Consider the following 23,837-nt stretch of genomic DNA (forward strand, 5'->3'; position numbering starts at 1 on the left):
ATCTAAATGCTGGTCTTGTTTATCATTTGTGTCAGTGTCTTCTAACCATTTGGCCAAGTCTTGGTTTGCTTAAGCTTGTTGACGATTTTCTTCTTCGCAGACATGGTGGTCGAAATGCTTCATCAGCTCTCTTTCCTGAGTAGTCATCCCGTATATCTCGACCGCAGATTGGATCTTATGGAACCTCTTCAAATACTTCAGGTCTCTATCTGAGATTGGAATTTTCTCATTACCAACTTTAAGCTCTCTTCTTGGACAGCCTGGTAAGCAACCTTTAAACCAAGGCTAGAATCCAAGTCCAACAAAAGGGTTGCTGACTTTGGGTATTCAGCGATCATATGTAATGTGTCCATCTCCTTGTTTGTTGGTTCGTACAATGCAAGAGCAGAATTCTTTCGGTGATACTCCTTCATTCTCTGGAGTCCCTTAACTGAAAAGGGCGGGTTCAGGTCCTTGTAAAGTTTTACGAAATGCTCTTCATCGTCATTTGACTCAGAAATTTCTTCTTCCTCCTCACCCGATGCCGGTGTACCTGATGAAGACTTGGGTGAACTCGGGGAGTGAGGAATTTCCCCTCTTTCTCTATCCATCTTCTCCATGCGTTCCTCAAATATGAACACAAGTCTCGTTCCTCAATTGTTAGGCCGAATAATTCTTCGGCTGAGTGTATACTGAAGTATTCCCACAAATACTGTAGGTCACCTTTTGAAATGGGAAGAGAATTATAATCAGTCTTTATTTCCTGATCTTCTAAATAAGCTTGATATTTGGCTCTCACGCCTCTTCTCACATCAGGTGCCCAAAGTTCTTCGCACCTGTTGCAATCCCTACGCACCTTCTTTAAAAGCTTGCTTTCCTCCTTAGTCAAACCATACCAATCAATGGCTGAATGCACAAGATGATAATTTCACATAGTTACGAGTCCTTCCGCCGTAAAGGGTGGATCTTGATTCCTATCCACTATAACCAACGGTTTTGGGCGAGGGGCTTTTTTAAAATAAGCCTTCAATACTCCCTTCCTGCTTGAGTCGATTTCCATGTCTTTAGTATCCCAAGTTGATTTATCCGCAGGATGGTCAGTGCTCTTTTTCACGTTGTTCTAAACCTTCTCGGTGCCGTTTCGTATCCAGACCTTTTAACGGGTCGCGAAGGTGAAGTTCTGGTTGTCTCGCTCAGTTAGGCTTTCTTAGCCTCGGCTACTTGCCTTTGCTGTCTTCTCAATTGTGTTTTCGTCATGGGGGCAATCGGTTGGTCCCTTGAAACACGACCGTACCAACGGTTGTCAGAAACCACAGGAGGCTTGAAAGTCCTTAGTGGCCGGGAGTTTCCATCACGGTCATAGCTATCATGGCTACAACCCTCATCTCTATGACATCTCCTTTTGTCCTTCTCGTTTCGGCCGTAATATTCTTCATCATAAAATGGCCGATCAAAGTTTAGGCGCCGCCTAACTGGCTCCCTCTCTGAAAATCTTTTGTCCGGTTTATCAAGACGATGGAACACACCCTTCGAAATTCCCCTTGGACTGTGGGGACCATACTTGTCCGATGCATCTGGGGTCAATGGTCGCTTTGTGGTAACCTGAGACCTGAATCTCTGTTTGTCAGCCTCGGCCTTACCTACTTCAGCTGAGATAATTCCTTTGCCCCGAGGTTCTATTCTGGAATGCACCTTTTTGGGTGTATTCCCTATTTTGGTTCCTGTTGGTGCACTCTCGGCTTTCTGAGCCGAATTAGAAGTTTTAAAACCCCTGTTACCAACCTGCTCTGGCCTCTGGAGTTTTAAAACCCCTTCAAGCATGACTTCTTCCTGGCAACGAGTGCATAGAACAGCTACTTTTGGTGGCTCAAGCTTGATACTCCCAATAGTAAGTCGTTCGGCCGTTGGCTGGACCGATGATTGGAGCTGACCAGTAGTCTTGCTATCATCTACCATTTTGCTTGGAGCATCCCCATCCTTGGGGACTCTGACATACACCATGTTCACTTGAGCTTTAGGAAACGGGTTGGTGTCAACCTTCATTGCTGGCTTACTTTCAAGGAACTTAAGAGTTCATGCGTCAATGAGATCCTGTATCATATCACGAAAAATAACACAATTGTTAGTTGCATGCTTCCATGAATTATGATACTTGCAAAAAGTCTTCCCCTTGATCTCTTCGGCCTTGGGGAGTATATGGCCGAAAGAAAGTTGAATCATTTTCTCGACCAAGAGTTGATCAAAGATCAAATCGGCCTTAGCTATATTGAAAGTGTAAGTGCGTGCATTAGTTTTTGTCGTGTTTGTGCTTTGGGTTAGTAGTGGTTTGGTTTGCCTTGGGTCAACCTTTTCCAAAGCTTTGCACACACGGGGCTGCTTAATCACCATTTCAGCCGAATCCACTTCAACCGAGTCTTCAAACAAGGCCGAAGCTATTACCTCGGTCAAGTAACACCTTCAACTCAGATGCATGACCCGATGTTGTTTCGGCCGACTCTTCAAATTGCCTTACGTAGAAGTTTCTAAATTTAGGTCCAAACATGAAGTAGGCCTCATCATGGGTCGGGCTAGGGCTGGCCCTACCCTAAATTTTATGGCTTAGGGTAGGGCCGGGCCAGGCTTTGACAAAGTCAACAAAATTTAGGGCTGGGCCGGGCCGGGCAGAGGCTTCAATACTTAAGCCCTTACCCGCCCTTATGGGCCATTCCTCAAGGGCCGAAAAGGTCGGGCCGGGCCTTTGTTTAACTCACATAAAACACAATTTTGCTAACTACATAAACTCAAATGGAAAAAAAAAAATTATATATATATATATATACATACACACAAATTCATATATATATATATATATATACAGATCCTATCCAGAGCGAGGTTAGGGTTTAGGGTCACTTTTCAGTCTCATATCTACATCTCGACCGTTCAGTTTTTAGGTACTGATGTATAGATCATCTCTGCAAAATTTCAGCCAAATTGATGATCTATAAGGTATCTAACTCATTCAAACTAATTGACGAACTAAATATGTCCAATCTAAACCGTACTAGTTTTAAGGCAGTTGTCAATGCCTTAACAACCATCTATTTGATTGAAATTTTACAGATATGATCTATACATTAGTACCTAAAAACTGGACGGTCAAGATGTGGATATGCGACCGAAAAGTAACCCTAAACCCTAACCTCCCTTTGAAATTTCAGAGCGATGCCTCGCTTTGGATAGGATATATATATATATATATATATATATATATATATATATATATGAATGAAACTGAATACTTGAGATTTGCAAACCTGATTTAATTACAAATATCTACAAACCAACTCACATTCGTACTGATCAACACTACACCAATTTCGGAATCAGACAACACATATCAGACGACAGCAAACATTTTAACTGTCGTCTGATTTAATCAGACGACAGCAAGAAATATTATGTCGTCTGAGTTTTTGAATCAGACAATAGTTGTTACATTGCTGTTGTGCAATTGTAATTCAGACAATGGTTATTTTTTTGATGTTGTTTGAATCAATCAATTCAGACAACAGTTATTACATTGGTATTGTCCAAGATTGATTAACACAATGGTTGAGAAAAGATGTTGTCTGATTGTTTTAATCAGACAATAGTTATTACTTCTCTGTTGTGCAATTAGTATTAACACAATGGTTGAAATAGATGTCGTCTGATTGTTAATTCAGACAATGGCTGAAATAGATGTCGTCTGATTGCTTATTCACACAACAGTTTTTAGTTGTCTGTTGTTCCATTCTCCATCAGATGATGTACTTGAATTGAATTGATGTTGTCTGAGTTTTAGGATTCAATATATATATATGATGGCGCCCTTCTTAATTGACTTTAACACTTGGCCAAATTTTCAATTTTTCACTTCCCACCATTCGACCAAAACCCGAGCTCGTGCTTCCCTCTCTCAAAATCACTCTTCATCTCCCCGAGCAGCCATCTATCTCTCCCACTCTCCCTATCAGCTTTCTCTCTCTTCCACTCAACAAAACTACCTCTCTCTTCTCACAGCGCCCATCTTTCTCCTTCGCCTTTACAAAAATCAGAGAAAGTGGGAAGAAGAAAACATATAGCGCCTTATAGACGATGATTGAGAAATTGAAACCCAAATTTCTCTTACTCTTTCTCTCCGCCCCCTTCTACAAAACCCTAGCTTTCTCTTGCCGCCGCCCCATCAATTTATGTTTCAGATGAAAGGATCAATACAGAAGCCCACTGAATTGGTTGAAGATCTCTATTCCCGATGTAAGCAAATCTCCAAACCCTAGATTTCTGATGTGGGTTTTGTAATTTGGGGGTTTTTAATTGGGACACCTAGAATTTTATATCGAAGACGGAGATGGACTCGAAGACGGAAAATGTTTTGGAGATGGAGTCATGCCTGGGTCTTCAACTAGGAGGAAACTCTCAATATTTGAAGCTTGAAATTTGCCATATTGCTTCTCTTTGTGAGAAATTGGGTAAAGACCCTTTCCTTGCTTTCGTTTCTGGCTGTATAAATCAGAAGGCCAGATACTGACACCCTTTCTCCCTCCATTGTATTTCGCAGTGACTTTGGAAAGAGTGGAGCTTTGTGCATCGAATAGCCATTCAATTTAAAGATCGACATTTTGTAGGTGAGGCCAAAATCTGTTTTACCACCCATCCATCCGTCTGTTTCAGTTTTGGTAGTTGAGAGCGTAATGAGAGATAGAAAGAGAGAGATATAGATGAGAGCAGCCCCAGTTGAAAGCTGAAGAATCTCTTCTTTGAAATTTGATAGATTTATCTCCCAATTGTCCCATCGGTTTGACTGATTTTGAGTCCTTCATCTTACTCTGAAGAATTTGAAGAAGGATAATCACCTAGACACTCAGATCGTTTTAACTTCATATGACAAATCACTGTATCGATTGGAGTCTTTGAAATTATTCACAGTCCAAGTTTTGAGGTATTTTTTCTTCTTCTTTGCATTGTTGCCTTTTGTGGATGTATGTGATCTGCTTCAAAACCTAGAATAATTTCGATCTGAGTTGGATCTTTCTGCTGTAAATTTGGGATCTTTAAATGCCTACTTCGGCTTTGGATAGTTAGAGATTTGGGATCTGTTTTGTTGTTCATATATCTATCTGCCTGCATTTATGTACATTTGAGGACATTGAATATTTAGTGTGCATACATGTCTGTACTTATACAAGTATTTGGAATATGGATTCTCATTTTGTTTCTCAAGACTGAAATTTGCTTTCTATAATTTCAGGGAAACGGTGTGGAGAGTTAGAGTTTGAGGTGATATCTCACTCACCTCTGTAGTTTTATATGCTATTATATCTATAAATCTCTAGAGAACTAAGAGGTTAACTTTATATGGATTTTGTGGTCCAAACATCAAATTAGTAATAGTAATTGTCCTTGGCAGGGAGCGGAAAAGGAGGTTCATCCAACTATATAGTCCTGCTCTTTTGAATAGAAAATAATTAGATACGGGAAATTGGCACTCAGATTCTTGTTCGAACAAGTCAACCTTGTCTGTGTGTTTTGGTTCTTCAATAGTATATTGTCGCGTTAAAGATACCATCTAGTTGCTTTCTAAATGTTCTGAGTTCTCTTCCATTTCATAAATTGTCTCCCTATCAAAAAGAATATGATTATGTTATCCATTTCAATGTGAAAATAGTTCCTGGTTCCTTCAGTGAGAATTCTCCTTCAAAGGAACATTTAGTTTCTGACTGGTTTGATTTTTCGTGGTGTCTAAAGTTTTATATAACAGGTTTTGTCGGCTTTGTTCAGGCTTATGCATTCGTTAATCACTTAGTGTATGAATTCTATCTATGTTTTATCTGTAGCTGTTTCCTATGGAACTAATTAATCTCCCTAATTTATATGCAGGATAACATCTTAAAAATTCGAAAAGTTTATGATGCTTTTCTAGTAGAGTTTCCTTTGTGTTATGGGTATTGGAAAAAGTATGCAGATCATGAGGCACATTTTGGTGTTATTGATAAAGTTGTGGAGGTTTATGAACGAGCAGTTCAAGCTGTTACCTATTCAGTTGACATTTGGTTGCATTACTGCACATTTGCCACAACTACTTTTGGAGATCCAGACACTATCAGAAGGTAATAACTATTCCTTATGCATTCTTATTGTTAGTCATGTTGGGAGTTTATGATTGCATGGTTTTCTCTATTGCAAAGAACTAGTATCCTTGTTTTCTAACCTCACTTCAGTATGATTGCAATAGTGGTTCCTCATATATATGACGGAAAGGTTTGGTGGGAATGCACTTTAGAAATGTTTTCTGATGTGCAATCCCTACGTTTTGAGGCTACTGTTTGGGTGTAGCTTTTTGTTTTGTCTTGTTCTTTTTCTCCCCTCCCTAAGGATCTAATTCTATATTTTGGCTTCACTATACCCATTCTATCTCCCTTACCATGAAGACACACGTCTTAGTAATTTAGTGGTCAATGAATTTTGGCTCTATTTTAACTTTAACACTTTGAAGTGCATCATTATGCAAATTGCTGCTGGGAAGATCTCGTCCAGTTAAGGGCTTAGATGGCCTCTAGCACTGCTCCATTTGACGGACATAGTATGGTTTATATCAGGAAAGTAAATGCAGCGTTTAGAAGTGTCATATGGTGGGAGAGTCAGTTCTGCGGTGTCTCCCTTTCATGGATGTGTTATCTCACCTGTATTAATACTTGTACCCATCTGATCTTTCTTTTTTTTCCTTCAATTTTTCTCTTTTATGGCTTTCAGGCTTTTTGAGCAAGGATTGGCGTATGTTGGAACAGATTACTTGTCCTTTCCTCTTTGGGACAGGTACATTGATTATGAATTTATGCAGCAAGCATGGGGCCAGCTTGTCGTGATCTACTCACGAATATTAGAGAATTCGTACCAACAACTGGATCGATATTTAAACAGGTGATTACTCTTTGAATGTGTTGTTTCATTATAAGGTTTTGCAACTGTTTTGTTTGTATTCTTGATGCCAATGGTTTTAACAGTTTTAAGGAGTTAGCTGGAAGTCGGCCTCTCTCAGAATTGAGAACTGCTGCCACTTCAGAGGATGATGTACAAGCAAACGGGGTCAGTTTGAAATCGGAAATTGAAGCAGAAAATATATCTACAGAACTATTTCATTTAGTGAAGTTCACAATGAAATCGTTGAGCTCAAGGTATCTTTCACTATTATTGTTTACTCGGTTGTATTGATTGAATGCCTCTATTGATTGAATGCTTTAATTGCCAGTAACTAAAATGATTGCTTGCTTAGGTTATTTCAGAAACTACTTATAAGTATAGAAGTCAACAGTTCAAGCTTTCAAATAGCTTAAACTCCATAAATGAAATAACTTCTCTGAATAGATTGGAATCGTGCTATTACATTTGTTGAAATTATTGTTTACTTGTAAATGAAGAGGAGTAAATGGCCTTTCATGGGTGCAGAGTGTTGGATATGGTTGGACTTGATCTACTAATTAATGCAAAGTATCCTGATCATGAAATTATTAGGTGTACTGGAGTTGTTTATGGGATGGCATTTTAGCAAGTTCAGTTTGCAATTAGATTAGTACAAAAGTGGCTCTTGCACTTGGATATTTGACATTCTTATTTTGATGCCATTTTGGTTTATGATGTTGTCTTAGTTGCTGGAATGAGACCATATATAATATTGATTCCTTAACGCTTTGACTAACTAAAAATTGATTGTGGCAAAGGCTTTTTCTTTATTAATAAGAATCTGATGCAATTATTAATTGTAGACAATGAAAGATAATTATAATCCTGAACTGTTATGGTTACTATGTCTATGTTTCTGTTGCCAGTGTGATATCAGCTTCCTAGACGTTACAAGTTTACAATTATAAGCAGTGCTGCCATTAAAGGTGTGTTTACTTTTGTATAGTATATGAATTTGAAGAATTAATGATCTTTAAAGGTCGTGGCTTAGGCTCTGCATTTGGGAAAACTTGGTCAATGTATCTTGGTTATTTTCTGTTATTTTCTTGCAGCATCTATAATACTTGTTACTGTCGGACCCTGATCTTAGTAACTAGTTATGAGACATGTCAAAATTGATAACATCATACTTGAAATTGGTTTTGCAAAAAAAAGAAAAGAAAAGAAAAAACTCTATTGCAAATGATAGAAGAATTAATAGTTATTACTAATTAAAGGGTGTGGCCTATCTCTATGTTCCATTGATCTTTAGCCTTCGGCCCTGCAATTTGGAAAAGGTGGAAAGGTTATTTTAGATGTGTGATGTCATGATAGTCCAGGAGGCAGTGTTCAAACTGAAGGTATTTTTACTAACTTGTTTTGCTTTGCTTTCATACTTTTGTATTGAATCTAAAAATGGAGAACTAACAACCTTAAAGCTTATGGCTTTCTCTATTATATCAGGAGCATTACATTAATCATCAAAAACACTTGGTTTCTGTGGCAAAATATAGCACATGACCAAAGAGTGTTACACCTTGAATGATAAGAACTGCCCTTACTAACATGTAAGATCATTTCCCTTCCATATCTATCAATTGCTAGTAACAATAGAGGTACTAGCATTGAATTTCTATTTTTCACTTTTATGTGCCAACTTTTGGATCCTCTTTTGATCAAAGGCTCAAAGCATCTATGGTTGTTATGCAATACTGCCAGCCTGCAACTGAAGGTATTTCCATTTTTGAAGTCATTTTGCATATAATCTGAAAGTGAAGATTCTTAATTTCCAGCTTCCAGGTCATCAGTTGCATATATTTACTTCTAATTATGGATGTAGGTTATGGAGAGCACCTGTGGATTCACTTACTCCTACAATAGTAGACATGCTCAGTGAAAAAGCTAAAGTAAATCAAAGCAGGTCCTGAGCCTTTGTTCTCTGTTAATTATATGCAGCATCTCAGCAAGGAAAATTTCTATTCTAGGACAACTTTAGGCTGTTGTTGATGCAGGTTCTGCTGGCATCCTCATTATCACCACAAAGTGTTCTTCAAGACTTGGTGGGTTTCAACATTTCAGTAAATGTTGTTAGAGGACTAGTTCTGTTGATGTAATGACTTTGTTGGATATATGGATGAATGTATTGGATTTTTACATAAATGAATGTGTTTTGGATGTGATGTCATTTTGAATGTATATCAGACCATTCAATCCAGCTAAAAACTATTGTGCAATAATTGATCATCACAAAATGCCTAACAAAAGCTGTTGTATGGGCCATCTAATTACAATACTATAAAGACTAAAAGAACGAGAAAGTCATTGTCCAGCAAAACAACAAACAACAGTTTTTTGAAGAAATCTATAGTATCAATAATGGATAGAAAATGAGATTTGCAAGTACATATTGTCTGACCAAGCCTTCAGACAACAGCAAGCATATAAGCCCCTGTTGTCAGGCACAGCCTTCAGACAATAGTAAGTATATAAGACGTTGTTGTCTGACTAAGCCTTCAGACAACAGCAAGCATATAAGCCCCTGTTGTCTGGAACAGCATTTAGACAACAGTAAGTATATAAGCCGCTGTTGTTTTTCTTGGCGTTCAGACAACAGACTGGGTAGTAGTCGCTGTTGTAGTAAACTTTATCAGACGACAGTTTTTTGGTATTGTCTGATCCATGTATCAGACGGCATTGAGATAGACAACAGCAAAGTATATAATCAGACGACAATGAAAAACTGTCGTCTGATTGAAAAATTGGTGTAGTGCAAGTAATAGATTTGAAATTGAAATGAAACTGCACAGAGGCAGTAAGCCACTGAGGCTACAAAAAATGAAGCAATGTTCGACACTTTGATACAAAAACTGATCAAGCCTTCATCAATTCACAAGTGGTAATCTTTCATGACAACCAAACAAAGAACCTGCAAAGAAAAACCATATAATTAGTTTATGTGGGATTTCAGTTCAGCAACATATATAAATGCAACTGAACAAATAATTCTAAAAAAACTTGCTTCTGGAGTTCTGGACATATATTTCATTTTCACTTTCAGTTTAACCACATATATTTCAATTCAGCAACAAATGCAAAGAAGTACATTGAAACCTCAATTTTAGCACAAACAAAACATACCAGATCCAAAAAACAGTCACACACCTTTCCTTAATCTCCAATTGATTCAACCCCTTCTGTGTCAATTACTCAAATGCTCAATACATAACATCACCGATATCACCAAGTGTATGGGAATGAGTACCTCACCTATATCAGAAAGTAGAATCGCACTCGAGCTGCTTTCTCTTCCATCAGTAGTTATCAGACAGGAAGTACAATATAGCAACACCATCTGTAGTTTAGAACATCATAATCGCGCTCGAGCTGCTTTGTCTTCCAGCGAGCCCTATGATTCTGGAACCACACAGCCACCTGTCTTGGCTGCAGCCCTAGCTTCTTGGCCAGCTGCGTCTTACCATCCGGCTCCAGCTTGTTATCTGTCTCAAAGCTCTTCTCCAACAGATGCACCTAACAATTGAAATATCAAAAATCAAAATCAATATTTCGATCCAATTTGACTGCAAGTCAAACACAAAAGGAAGACAAATCGAACAAATCGAAGAAGTGTGAGATTTCGTGAGATGGAGAGAGATCCAAACCCAGAACAAACAAAAATTGGGAACGGAAGTCCTCACCTTGGGAGTCGGAGATCGAGATGGAGGAGCCGTCAACCAAGCGTCGCAGATCGAGACGAAGGAGCCGTCCACCAGGCCTCGCAGATCGAGACGGAGGAGCCGTCGACCAATAGTCGCAGATCGAGACCGAGAAGCCGTCCACCAAGCATCGCAGATCGAGACGGAGCTGTTTACCTCACTGGGTCATCGGGAATCGGAGGCGGTAGTGGTGATTGTACCGGCCGCAGAGGACTGGAGGAGTATGGGTTTGCTCTCTGAAGGAAGAGAGGGTTTTGAGAGAGAGGAGGATAACTTCATTTTTTAGTTTTTGTCTAAAGACCTCGATTACTCGGTAGCGCTAGGGTTTGGCATATTGGAGACTTGAGTTGGACTTGGATCGTTGGTTTTTTGGAGTTGGGTTTCTTACCTTTGGGCCTCAAACAGACAGACTCTATTTAAAAGACCCATTTCCTAATATGACAGACTCTATACTTCTATAGTTTTATACATATATATTATGTAATAGAAAATAACAAAATAAAATATAAATTTTAGGGCCGGGCCTAGCCCTTACGGGCTCAATTGGGCCGGGCCGTAGGGTAGGGCCGGGCCTAATTTGTATGACCCTTACCCTACCCTATTTGAGAAAGGGTCGGGCCAGCCCGCCCTAATGGAAGGGCCGGGCCGGGCGGGCTTTGGGCCCAAGGGCCATATGATGAGGCCTACACTGAAGCAGAAGCTGCCACTGTATCTACATCATCATCAGTATTATCAGGAGGCATTAGTACCAAGCGAGGTGTTTTACACTTTGATCATGATGGGGAACCTGGTCCAACATAAAGATTTAAATAGATCACCCATGGAGTTGAACCTAATACCAGTGGAAGCGCTGACTAATGGATAAGTTGATTTTCAGGTACGAATTCACCATTTCTTGCTCTTCCTCAATAATCGAAAACTTTGTTAGTTCTCCTACTAGTTTATGAATATTGTTTTTTCTTTTTTGCATTCTCAAAGAAGCCTTTCATCTGCCGAAGTCTTGAAGGATGCCCTTGATGGTCAACTACTCTCTCCATCGGCTAATTATTGCTGTCATGTGATGGTCAACTACTCTTGAAGGATGCCCTTGAAGGCAGATCAGGCACTAGTTGTGCTGTCATGTGATGGTCAACTACTCTCTCCATCGGCTAATTATTGCTTGCTTGTTCTTTCTTTAGAACTAGAAGATGGTCTGGGTTTGTTGTTCTGCTGGTTGTTTGGTGTGCTTGACAATTCTGTCCTGCACTTTTGTTAAACCACTGCAATGAAGAATTACTGCAATGTGGATTCAGAAATGGAATCTAGTAATGTGGTGCTTATTTTGGCTTCATGAAACACCACTTTTATGAAAAAGAAAACAAAACTTGGCTCATATTTTATTTATACTCCTTGACAGTATGGAGATAAAACCACCCCATCTATCAGATCGAGAATGGAAAAATTAGATATTAGAGTTACAATTGAAGAGTATTTGGATAAATGGCTAAATCACAATACGTATACAAACACGATAATTATGACTAAATCCAATGTCTAATGCATAACCTCATGAGACAAGATCTGCTTATAGGTATCCAATAAAACCCAATACGGTAGCAATATGGTATGAGATGATCATATGCATGAACATAGTGGTTCCAGGGTAAGCTTAACCAGGAATTCAGTACCATTCTTCGGTAGGAAAAGAACCATAAAGCTTTTAAAAGGTTTAGAGGGACCAGCACAACTAAAGGGCCAAAAATGTCAATCTCGCATCAGAGGAACTATAAGATTAATGAAAGTGAACATATCCAGCAGTAATGCTGAGTGTTTCTACCAATTTCAGGGACATAAGCACAGAAAACCACCCATCTATAAGATTGTGCTTCATGTGGAAATCTTATCAAACTCAAGTACAACCAACTAAACCAGTGTTTGTTTTCTAGAACCCAAGTTTCTTAACAATCAAATAGGCTGGCATTACTTATATTACCACCAAAGAGGCTGATACCATATTTTATCCAACGATTTATCAACAGAAAACCAACCTATGATCCAACAAAATCCAATGAACATTTCAACTGCCCAATAAGAAACAAAAACATTATCCCATCACGTGTCATTTACATGTCAATGTGCAGTAGCATGCCAGACCAAGATAGTACCCTCACCTTCCTCATGGGTTCGAACAAGACCCTCAATTTCATCGGAAACCTTAGCGCTCTCGGCCTCCACGGAGCTAAGCTCCAGCTCAAAACGTCCCATATATGCTTCTAAAAATTGAAAAAATCACATTAAGCAGCAAGTAAAAGCACCAAATTTCACACCCCCACAACCGCCCAGTAAAGTAAAAAACTAAGCTGCTTGTAGTGAACTTACCAAAATCTTGATCCCCCAACAGACCAACATCAGAGCAATCAGTTACTATCTTTTCAACACTACTCTGCAACATTTACATGCACAATGAGAGAAAAACGTAACGAAAATTAAGAAATTGAACCAAAAGAGAAAGGGGGGTAAATTCAAACCCGGAGAAACACAGCGCAGTCGTTAAGTAAATCCTGAGAATCTGCAGTAGGTGATTCGGAATCATCATCTCGGCGGCATCGCTCGAGAATCTCTTCGAACTCAAGCACTCGTCTTCAAATTTTGGAAAGAGGGAAAGCATTAATTGATTGAGAAAATTGAAACAAGAATGTGAGGCGGAAGTAGAGAGAGGGAGAGAGATTGAGAACTGTGAATGGTGGTGAGGTTGGGTGGTGGGGCTGATGAAGAAGGAACCGGGTCTTCCATTTCTTCCGTCACCGGCTCCCGCCCTAAAACTCCGAAAGTGAAAGCGGCAGCGGAGTTTGAAATAGCAGTGTGTGATGGTGAGAAAACTGTAGGTGAAAACCACGGATTGTGGGCTGCGTCTGAATTTGGGGAACGCTGCTGAGGTGAAAACAGCGGATTCTAACGGTAGAATTAACGGCAATGAGTTAAGTGAAAAACGGATGTAAAACTGAGTGAGTTAAGTGATATTGTTGAAAATACAGTGAGTTAAGTGTCGAATAAGTCATAACTCAGTGATCATTAGTGATATTTCTTCTAAATTATCTAGGTCATTTCTTCAATAAATAGTAAATTAATTAATTAATTTAAATTTTTTAAAAAAATAGTGATGCCCTAGATCAAGAGATTCTGTTTCATTTCCCCCACTGGGTAATCTAGGTCTTATAGCCTAGAGTTGGGAATCAATGTTGCAATTACAGAGGGGGTAAAATAAACCTAGTTTTGTTTTCTATTTTTTTTTTATTATTATTTTTTTTATATAGAAAGACAGCCTAAAAAGTGATAAAATGTCAGTTATTGTTACATGCTATCGGGATTTTGTCCTGAGAAGTGTCGAAAAGTCAAAGTCAATTGATAATGTCCGGATATAAACAAAGGTGTGTCAGGATTTTAACATCAGGTGCAATACTGACCGATTTAATAGTAGCGATGTCTAATGACATTATTCTAGTAGTGCTGATAATATAGAGGGCAATCAGAAGGTGAAATTAGTTATATCAAAGATATGAAGAAAACACTAATTCTAGCTTAGATACTTGAATGCTATGTAAAAGGCTTGCTGGTGTGGATTTGATGTAGATTAATGAGGAATGCTAACTACCTTCCCCTTCTACCTTTTCCTTTCAACCTTCTCCACTCAATAAATGACACGTGAATTCCACTACCACTTTAAACTCAATATTTATTACATTGAATAACTAATTCTATTTTTTTCATGTTTTCCCTTCTAATAAATGTCTCACATTTTTTTTCTATCTATATTTTACTTTGACTTTGTAGGATGTTGAGTTTATTTTGCATTTCTTTGGAAAAACAAAAATTATCGATTCATGTTTTATAAACTCAGAAAAGTAAACAAAAAACCCAGGGAAAGTTATAAATGCAAAAATATATATATATAAATATTGTAAAGGGTAGACATGGAAAAAATAGAATTAGTTATTCAATGTAATAAATATTGAGTTTAAAGTGGTAGTGGAATCCACGTGTCATTTGTTGAGTGGGGAAGGTTGAAAGGAAAAGGTAGAAGGGGAAGATAGCTAGCATTCCTCGTAGATTAATAACAAAGAAAGCATTAGTTTTGCCTAAATCCCAACGTACACCATTAAACATGAATGTGTAGGCAATACCAGATTTATTGGCGACGCACCATATGTCATGTGACTGACTTTGGGAGAGGAATCAACTAAGTAGTGATCGAGGTGAGGACGGTTTCAATTTGACTTGAGAAAACGCGTTGGTAATAAAAAATAAAAATAAAAAAAGAAATCGATGAATTTTCCCGGATGCTGCCTCACTTGAATTAATTGGCATTGACAAGCAGCATGAAGATAATAGGAAACAGCTAGCATTGTCTGTAAATATTTAAGTATAACAAGAAGTCGATCGACCACCCGTCTTTTAAGTTATCGATTCACATATATTGTCAACCTTTCTGAAAGCTTGTTCTAGCTAGTTAATCTACTTTGATCGAACCATCTGCTCTCAATGACAGAATTTGAAGCAGCTTACTTCTCCTCTTCTTCTTCCAACCATCCATGGAAATATCATGTCTTTCTGAGTTTCAGAGGGGAGGATACTCGCAACAACTTCACAGGCCATTTGTGCAGAGCATTGCGTCAGAAGGGAATCACCGCCTTCATGGATGATGAGCTCACAAGAGGAGAAGAAATATCAACAGCGCTTCGCCAAGCAATTGAACAGTCGAGGATTTCAATCGTTGTGTTCTCTGAAAACTATGCATCCTCCAAGTGGTGCTTGGATGAACTCGTCAAGATCCTCGAGTGCAAAGAATCAAAACAGCAACTGGTTCGACCAGTCTTTTACAAAGTGGATCCGTCGGATATACGAAACCATAGAGGAAGTTTTGGTGAGGCATTTGCTAATCTTGCACGCCCATTCCAACATAACTTAAGCAAGGTTCAGAACTGGAAGGCGGCTCTTTCAAAAGCAGCAAACTTGTCTGGATGGCCTCTTTTAAACGAGTACTTTCTCAACCCTAGTATATTAATGCTTTAGTTTATGTAATAATACAGTAACAGACTAACAGTAAATGGTAACTTTTCTTCAGTATGAAACTATGAGGTAGGTAGTTCATGTTCTTTTTTCTGGCATTCACTCTGAACATGTCGAATGTAATGAGGTATCTCATTTAGCTCGCTTTCGGATGATGATGATGGTACTTTACATGTATTGCTTATGATATTCGTGTTTTCTGTAGGACACTTGATGTTACATCCCCTCATTTTATCATTCAATCTTTAATAATATCATATAGTAGTGATGGCCAAACCTTCATTTGGGTCCAACCTTAAAAAGGCAAAAACGAAAGTGTATTTATATATATATATTTTTAGCTATTTCTAAATTATTTGACACCTGAAAAAATGCCATTTGATCAAAATGTGTTTTATGTACTTTTTCAGGCATTCTGAATCTAAACTTATTAATGACATCGTGGAAGAGATCTCAGAGCAAATTATAAAGCATACATATTTGAATGTGGCAAAGTACCCGGTTGGGTTAGAGCCTCGTGTGCAAGATATAAATAAGTTGTTAGGTGGTCAAGGAAAAGATGTTTGTATGGTAGGGATATGGGGGACTGGTGGAATAGGTAAGACAACAATTGCCAAAGCTGTCTATAATTCAATTGCCCAAAAATTTGAAGGTAGTTGTTTTTTGGAATGTGTTAGAGAAAACTCAGCATGCTATGGAGGCATAGTCAAACAACAAGAAACCCTTCTTTTTGAGATTCTAGGGAGAAAAAAATTGAAGGTGACCAACGCTGCTATAGGAATCACTACCATAAAGGAAAGGTTGCGTTATAAAAGGGTTCTTCTAGTTCTTGACGATATCAATAACCTGAATCAGTTGAACAACTTAGCTGGGGGACTTGATTGGTTTGGTACAGGTAGTCGAATTATCATTACTACGAGGGATAAAAGATTGCTGGTTGCTCATGATATTTACTTAATGTACAATGTCAAAGAATTAGATTATCATGAAGCTGTTGAGCTCTTCAGTTGGCATGCCTTTCAAAGAAAAGGACCTCTGGAGGTTTACGGGGAACTCACAGAACGTGCAGTAGGCTATGCTCAAGGCCTTCCACTAGCTTTGAGAGTTCTAGGTTCTTATTTATATGGTGGAAATCTGGTTACATGGAAAGCTACATTAGATGGTTTCAAAAGCCCTGAAATTCAAGAAATTCTCAAAGTTAGTTATGATGCATTGGTTGATTCTGCAAAGGAAGTGTTCCTAGACATTGCATGTTTCTTTAAAGGTGGAGATAGAAAATATGTGATTGAAATGCTACAAGGTTGTGGCCTCAACGCTTACAATGGTATTAATGTGCTCATTGAAATGTCCCTCATTAATATTGATGAACACGACTGTATCCATATGCATGACTTGCTCGAAGAAATGGCTAAAGACATAGTTCACCAAGAGTCGCCCAATGATCCTGGAAAACGTAGCAGGTTGTGGTTTCACGATGATGTTTATCATGTTCTGACCGAAAATACAGTAAGTACATATTCTAATTTATCTGATGCAAGACTAATTATTTTTGTTTATCTTAAATTGTAATAAAAACAGAACATGGAATACGTACACTTTCATTTTATATGATAGAGTTTGCTGATACTATTGCATTTTCATACTAGGGAACAGCGAATACTACAGGCATCAAGGTGGAGCTGCCCGAAGAATCAGATGAGATTTGCTTAAGTAGTACCACTTTCACGAAGATGCAAAATCTTAGATTGTTCATACACCGAGCTGGATGCTTTTCTGGAGTTCTAGATTATCTGCCCAATAGCTTGAGGGTTGTTGATTGGCCTAACAATCCCTTCCAATCTTTACCATCCAATTTTAATCCATGGAAACTTGCTGTACTCAAGATGCCTAGGAGTCGCATCACAGGATTGGTGGAGGTATTCAACTCATTCAAGGTATGTCAGACTTTTCATTCGTTGTTATGGTAAGGTTTTTTATTTTTTATTTTTCCCTCTATTTTGATTCTCCATTTCTTTTTCTGTCTTGACTTGCAGAATCTTAAAAATCTGACATCTATAGATTTAAGATATTGTGAACATCTAACAAAAGTCTCCGACTTATCCGGAATCCCAAATTTACAGATGTTGGATCTATATTATTGTACAAGTTTAGTTGAAGTACATCCTTCTGTCGGATTTCTTCCCAAACTTACGAGGTTGAATCTTAATGGATGCTCTAGCCTTGCAATATTTCCAACAAGAGTTAGCTGGAAGTCCCTGACACATCTTTGGCTTGCGGATTGCAGAAGGCTTGAGAATTTTATAGAAATTATGGACAGAATGGATAATGTTTGGATATTGACTCTGTGTCAAAGTGGCATAAAACGACTGCCTTCATGGATTGGATATCTCACTTCCTTAAGAAAATTGGACATGTCTAGAACTCCCATTGAAGAATTGCCTTCATCCATTGGAAATCTCATTGAGCTTGATGAATTAATATTAGATACATGTGTAAACCTTACAAAAGTGCCGCAGAGTATTTACCGGTTGCAACAGCTATCGTATCTTAATCTCTCTGGCTGCCCAAAACTTGTTACGTTTCCAAACAGGGAGCGCTCTGAAGTTCCATCAATTGAAGAATCAGATCCTCTGATGCGTCATGACAGCCATGGTTCATTACTACTTTTTCCCTGGCTAAGAAACCTACAATTTCAAGGATGCAATTTACTATCAATCTCTGATTTCCTGGCTAGTCTTGATTGCTTATTCACCTTGGTGAGACTCAATCTATCAGAAAGCAATCTTGTTAGTGTTCCGGTATGTATTAGCAAATTTGATGGGTTACATTGGCTTGAATTGTATGGTTGCAAGAGTCTTCGAGAAATCATGATACTCCCATCAAATATAAGAGGGATAGACGTCGGTGATTGCATATCACTGGAAAACTTTCCAACATTGACCAGGATATTCAAAGTCAATGACACTCAACTCCCTAATTCGATGAACTTGTCTAATTGCCGTCGGTTACTGCTTGATAATACGGGCTTTGACGTCGTGTCAAAGATGGCAGATGCAGTAGAACTGAATGAGGTCGTGTCAAAAATGGCGTATGCATTAGTATTGAATCAGGTCTTTTAAATCTCTCTCTCTCTCTCTCTCTCTCTCTCTCACATTAAGCAACCGTTAATACCATATGTAACTAAACAAATTAACTTATATGTCTATATCTATGTACAGGTATATAAGAAATCTGAGTTTGAGGTCATACTTCCAGGAAGTGAAGTTCCAAGGTGGTTTGATTGGCGTAAGGTCGAAGTGTGTGTGATTATGCGTATTGGGGATGATATATGTGAACTTTCGATTGAAATCCCTAGGACATTGAAATGGAAGAAAACAGGGCTTCTTGTTTGTGCTGTTTTTGAAGCTACGCAAGATTATTCTGGTGACTCTGGTTTTGGTCTCCACATTACAGTCAATGAAGTAGACATGAATGACCGTGAAGAAGACACGAAGGACTCATCGGAGTGTTTCTTTACAGCAACAGTAGAGGAGCCATCAACTCACGTGTGGCTGAAATATATTCCATTAAATGTTGACATTAAGAAAGAGGTGGATAGAAAGAGTGATCAATCGGAACCTTATTTGTGTCGACTTAACTTTTACTATCTAGACGGTCAAGGGTTTCTCTTTAAAAGCTGTGGTGTCCACCTGGCTAGTGTGTCCGATGATGATGATGATGATGATGATGATGATGATGATTATGATTATGATTATGATTATGATGATTATGATGATGGTGGTGGTGGTGGTGATGGTGATGGTGATGGTGATGAGGACGAGGACGATGGTGATTATGATGATGGTGGTGGTGGTGGTGGTGGTGATGGTGGTGGTGGTGGTGATGGTGATGAGGACGAGGACGAGGACGATGGTGATGAAGATGATGTGAGTTGTGAAGACTCGGCGGAAAAGAGATATAGGAAGAGCAGTGTTAGTATTTCTGAGTTGGGCTTGAATTGTTATTTTGACAAAGCAGAAGCTGCAACTGTATCAACAGCATTAGTACTATCAGGAGGCATTAGTACCAAGCGAGGCATTGAGCACTGTAATAATCATGATGGGGAACTTGGTCCAACAAAAAGATTTAAAACAAATCACCGGTGGAGCTGAACCTCTAACACTGGTGGAAGTGCTCTAGATTAAATTATTAATGATGGATAAGTTGATTTTCAGGTACAAATTCACCATTTCTTGCTCTTACCCAATAATCGAAAAGTTTGTTAGCTTTGGTACTAGTTAATGAATATCGTTTGTTCTTTTTTGCATTCTCAAAGAAGCCTTTCATTGCCGAAGTCTTGAAGGAGGCCCTTGATACGATCAGGCACTAGTCGTGCTGTCATGTGATGGTCAATTATTCTCTCCATCAGCTAATTCTTGCTTGCTTGTTCTTTCCTAGAACTAGAAGATAGATGTTCTGGGTACGTTTGTTGTTCTGCTATTTGTTTGGTGTGCTTAACAATTCTTTCCTGCACTTTTGTTATGAACCACTGCAATGTGGATTCTATTATTCGAATGTGGAGATTAATTTGGCTTCATGAAACACCATTTTATGAAAAGAAAACAAAACTTGGCTCATATTTGTTGAAGGATGTTGTATTCTAGTGTGCCTCTTCAAAGTTCAAACTAGGGTTTAGTTTTAGAGTTATAATAGGAGAAGGTTCTAGATTTACTAATTGTATTCAGATTCTATTACCTTGTATGAACTCTGTAAATCCCTATATAAAGGGCTCCTATTATCAATAATAGAATACACAATTTCTCTCACAATTCTCTCGAATCATATTTTCCTACAACACGTTATCAGTACGAGTCCTAACCTTGAAACAAATAACCAAAACCCTAAAACAAATTGAAACCCTCAAACCCTAATTGCCTCCGCCTCCCAACTAGTAACCCCCGACCCAAGGAGTTCGGAACAGGCAGCAACACAACCAAAACCTGCCGGAAACTTACCGAACCGGCCGCCGGAAGCCCCAAACCATCCGCTGCAATCTCTCCACCGGTTCACCACCTTCCAGACACCCAATTGCCACCCAATTTTTTCAGCAGCACCGTCTCTGTCTTAGGATTCAGGAACCGGAAGCGATACTCCAAGAACGGGTCCAGAAGCCCCTGAACCGGCCATCACACCAACTGCCGCAAGCTCCTAGCCCTAGCTAGCCATACCGTGCGCTGCCCCTGCAGTCCCTGCGCACCTGTGTGCAGCCTGCTGCCCCTGCAGCACCTCCACATGCCCGTTGCATCCTCCTCCTCGCACCTTTCCTCTCATTCCTGTACATATCAGTCTTCTTGCATGCCCCGAAACGTCTAGTTTGGGATCTCTGATCAAAATTCTTTCTTCATCAAAGTTGTTCGCCTCTGTCTCTTCTATTTGATCTCCAAATTTCAGCCCTATTGGAGTTGTTTTGAGACCTGTACACCAATCCAAGTGGAAGCTATTCAGAAGAAAATCTACTTCGAATTTCAACAAGTAAGTCTTTATGATTAAAGTTTCTGCTTTTTTGTCTTCTAAATTTCATTATTTTCTGCAGGATTTGCAATATACGAACTTGAGTTCGATTATTCAATAAGCGGAATTGTGGGGATTCATGCTAAACGGACTAAGAGCTTTCGTAATCAATGAACTAAGAATGTTCATAATCTTCGGACTAAGAGCGTCCGCAAGTATCAATTTTTGACCATATTAAACATAATTGTTTTGGTCTAATCCAAATATTCTTGGAAATTGATTTCTTGGTAGCATAGCTCAGAAATCTTATTTATATTAGTTTTTGTGGAAGCATTGACTCCGAAACTAACTTGTTTTTGTTTCATCTTTCAGGATATCAAACACAAACAAACTCGATTTTGTTCCATTGGATAATGCAGGCAAAGGGTATTTAAACTGGGCCATTGACATTGAGATCCATCTTATTGCCCGAGATTTATTGCATACAATCCAAGAGCTTTTTCCTAGAAGCAGCTCCAGATCCTCAAACTGAGAAAGATAATTCTTGGGCACTTGCCTTCATGAAACGTCACATGGATAGTGGCCTCCAGTTTGAGTTCAAAAATGAGGATAGCGCCATAAAGCTTTGGCAAGCGCTTCGTGAACATTATGGCAATGTTCGTAATTCCATCCTTCCGATTATGGAAGCAGAATGGAATGATCTTTGCTTCTCTGAATTTGACACGGTCATGCAATTTTATTTGGAAGCTCTTCACATTAGATCAATGATGCATCTCTGTGGAAAGACAATCACAGAAGACCAATTGATTGAGAAAACCCCCAATACCTTCCCTGTCTATGCTATGAGGTCCTCAGAATTATTCCGGACTTATGTAAATGCAAGACGGATCACAAGTTTTCAACAGCTTATTGAAGCTATGAACAGAGAAATTGATAGGCCTCAAGATGGTCATCAAGAGCATCATCCCATGGCTAGAGAAAGTCGCCATCGACGTCATGATACATACGATCAAAATTCTTGAGAAGGTAATCGCCCAAGGCGACAATCACGCGACCGTAGGAGCCATGATTTTGAGGGAAGAAGGGTTGGACCCCATGGAGCCAACGTTGGCCATGGTCATCACTTTCCAACGCCACCGGTCCTAGGGGCCATGCAAATTGCGCCAATGAACCTCAATCAAGGCAGAATCCTCTTTATGTGTCTATTTCTTATGTGGAACGTCTGATCAATGGACCCGAATTTGCAATGTACCTAAGAAGGTAGCCGCATCATGGTGATCAAGACATCAAGTTCAAAAAGACTTTAAATATGGCGATGAAGACAAAATGCCGCAGATTTTTATTTCGAATAGTCTTTTATTTTTCCAATAATTATGTAATGGCAATTATGCCTTAATCAATAAATGACAATTTTGTATTAACTCTTTCTCAAGTGGTGCATCCAATGAAGTATGATGTCTAGGAAAGTAATTGAGATTAGTGGTACTTAAGAGAGCCTCGCTCCACCGACATCTCTCTCTACTTCCCTCGTCATATTTGATTGGAGTTACCAAACGGATTGAGTGACTACGATTTGTCTAAGTTTGATTTTTATTTTGGATTAGACTTTGGTTAAAGAAACTTTGATGTAATCATTGGCTATTAATAAAGTGTCGATTCTTTAATGTCTTGGACATACCTTAATTCGAACTTTATTATTTTAAAGATATAAGGGCCAATGGTTTTCATGTGGAAACACATTGTGAGAATGGACAAGAGTTTTTTTGCATCACCTCTAATGACTACAGACATTAGAGAAACTTATGTGTCGCTCTAGTGGGTTGTATGCAACCACTATTCAAATCATTGAATCAAACCTGTCATGAGAGATGATTTATGGGATTCTGACACATATAGGCTTTGACATGACCGTTTGGGACACCCAGGTCATGATATGATGATCCGTATATTAAAGACTTCACACGGACATCCATTCTTCAAAACGAAGAGAAGTAAGAACCAAAAATCAGTTCGAGGAGAAGCACATAAGCCTCACGGCACCAAGACTGTGCATGACCGGCCACTTAGGGCAGGTGCCGTTTACCCCCTACAGCAACAACATGGCTTTAACGCCATGAACTCCTCTTTGACTCCTTTTTCTACCTCTAAAGTTAATTGTGACTTCGTGACTCAACCAAATTCTTCTTTGGTTGCTTCTAAAGCCCATCTTTCATTTTGTAAAGCCTGCTTTTTAGAAAAATTAGGATCGAGACCATCCTATGCAATGGACACTAAGGAAATAATTTCATTCTTACAAAGAATCCAAGGGGATTCTGTGGATCGACTCAACCAACTTACGGACTGCTTAGATGTTTTATGCTGTTGGTTGATATGCGAACACGCTGGTCACGTGTTGCACTATCGTCCACTCGTAATGCTGCTTATGATAAAACTCTTGGCCCAGAACATATGGCTACGGGCTCACTACCCAGATCATCCCATTCAATCAATTTGACTTGATAATGCTAGAGAGTTTACATCGAAAATTTTCGATGACTATTGCATATCATTGGGTGTTGATATCAAGTATCATATTCCCATGTACACACCTAATTGGTCTCGCGGAAAAACCACCATTAAAAGACTACGATGGTAGCCCGGACTTTGGTA

The 23,837-nt window shown here is 38.9% G+C and overlaps 2 protein-coding genes across 4 annotated transcripts; one reads left to right on the forward strand and one right to left on the reverse strand.

Moving 5' to 3' along the window:
• Positions 1 to 9,852: 9,852 nt before the first annotated feature.
• LOC112201662 (homeobox-leucine zipper protein HAT5-like) lies at positions 9,853 to 13,513 on the reverse strand. Of its 3 annotated transcripts, none has more exons than XM_040505381.1 (4): positions 13,160 to 13,513; positions 13,011 to 13,074; positions 12,803 to 12,904; positions 9,853 to 10,467 (listed from the first exon to the last, which is right to left on the reverse strand). In XM_040505381.1, exons 2-4 carry the CDS (start codon positions 13,038 to 13,040, stop codon positions 10,261 to 10,263), a joined length of 339 nt encoding a protein of 112 aa, XP_040361315.1. In that variant the 5' UTR covers positions 13,041 to 13,074; positions 13,160 to 13,513; the 3' UTR covers positions 9,853 to 10,260. The 3 variants fall into 3 exon arrangements, 1 of the variants encoding a protein (XP_040361315.1); XR_005799096.1 differs by lacking the exon at positions 9,853 to 10,467 and adding an exon at positions 11,271 to 11,892; XR_005799095.1 differs by lacking the exon at positions 9,853 to 10,467 and adding an exon at positions 11,271 to 11,927.
• A 1,549-nt stretch (positions 13,514 to 15,062) lies between these two features.
• On the forward strand, positions 15,063 to 22,515 carry LOC112201661 (TMV resistance protein N-like). Its single transcript, XM_040505380.1, has 7 exons — positions 15,063 to 15,667; positions 16,109 to 17,204; positions 17,345 to 17,632; positions 17,732 to 18,808; positions 18,917 to 19,912; positions 20,014 to 21,209; positions 21,561 to 22,515. The coding sequence occupies exons 1-5, from the start codon at positions 15,171 to 15,173 to the stop codon at positions 19,847 to 19,849; spliced, it is 3,891 nt and encodes a 1,296-aa protein (XP_040361314.1). The 5' UTR covers positions 15,063 to 15,170; the 3' UTR covers positions 19,850 to 19,912; positions 20,014 to 21,209; positions 21,561 to 22,515.
• Positions 22,516 to 23,837: the final 1,322 nt, after the last annotated feature.

This window comes from Rosa chinensis, chromosome 5 (assembly GCF_002994745.2).
Source record: "Rosa chinensis cultivar Old Blush chromosome 5, RchiOBHm-V2, whole genome shotgun sequence".
NCBI classification, from domain to species: domain Eukaryota; kingdom Viridiplantae; phylum Streptophyta; class Magnoliopsida; order Rosales; family Rosaceae; genus Rosa; species Rosa chinensis.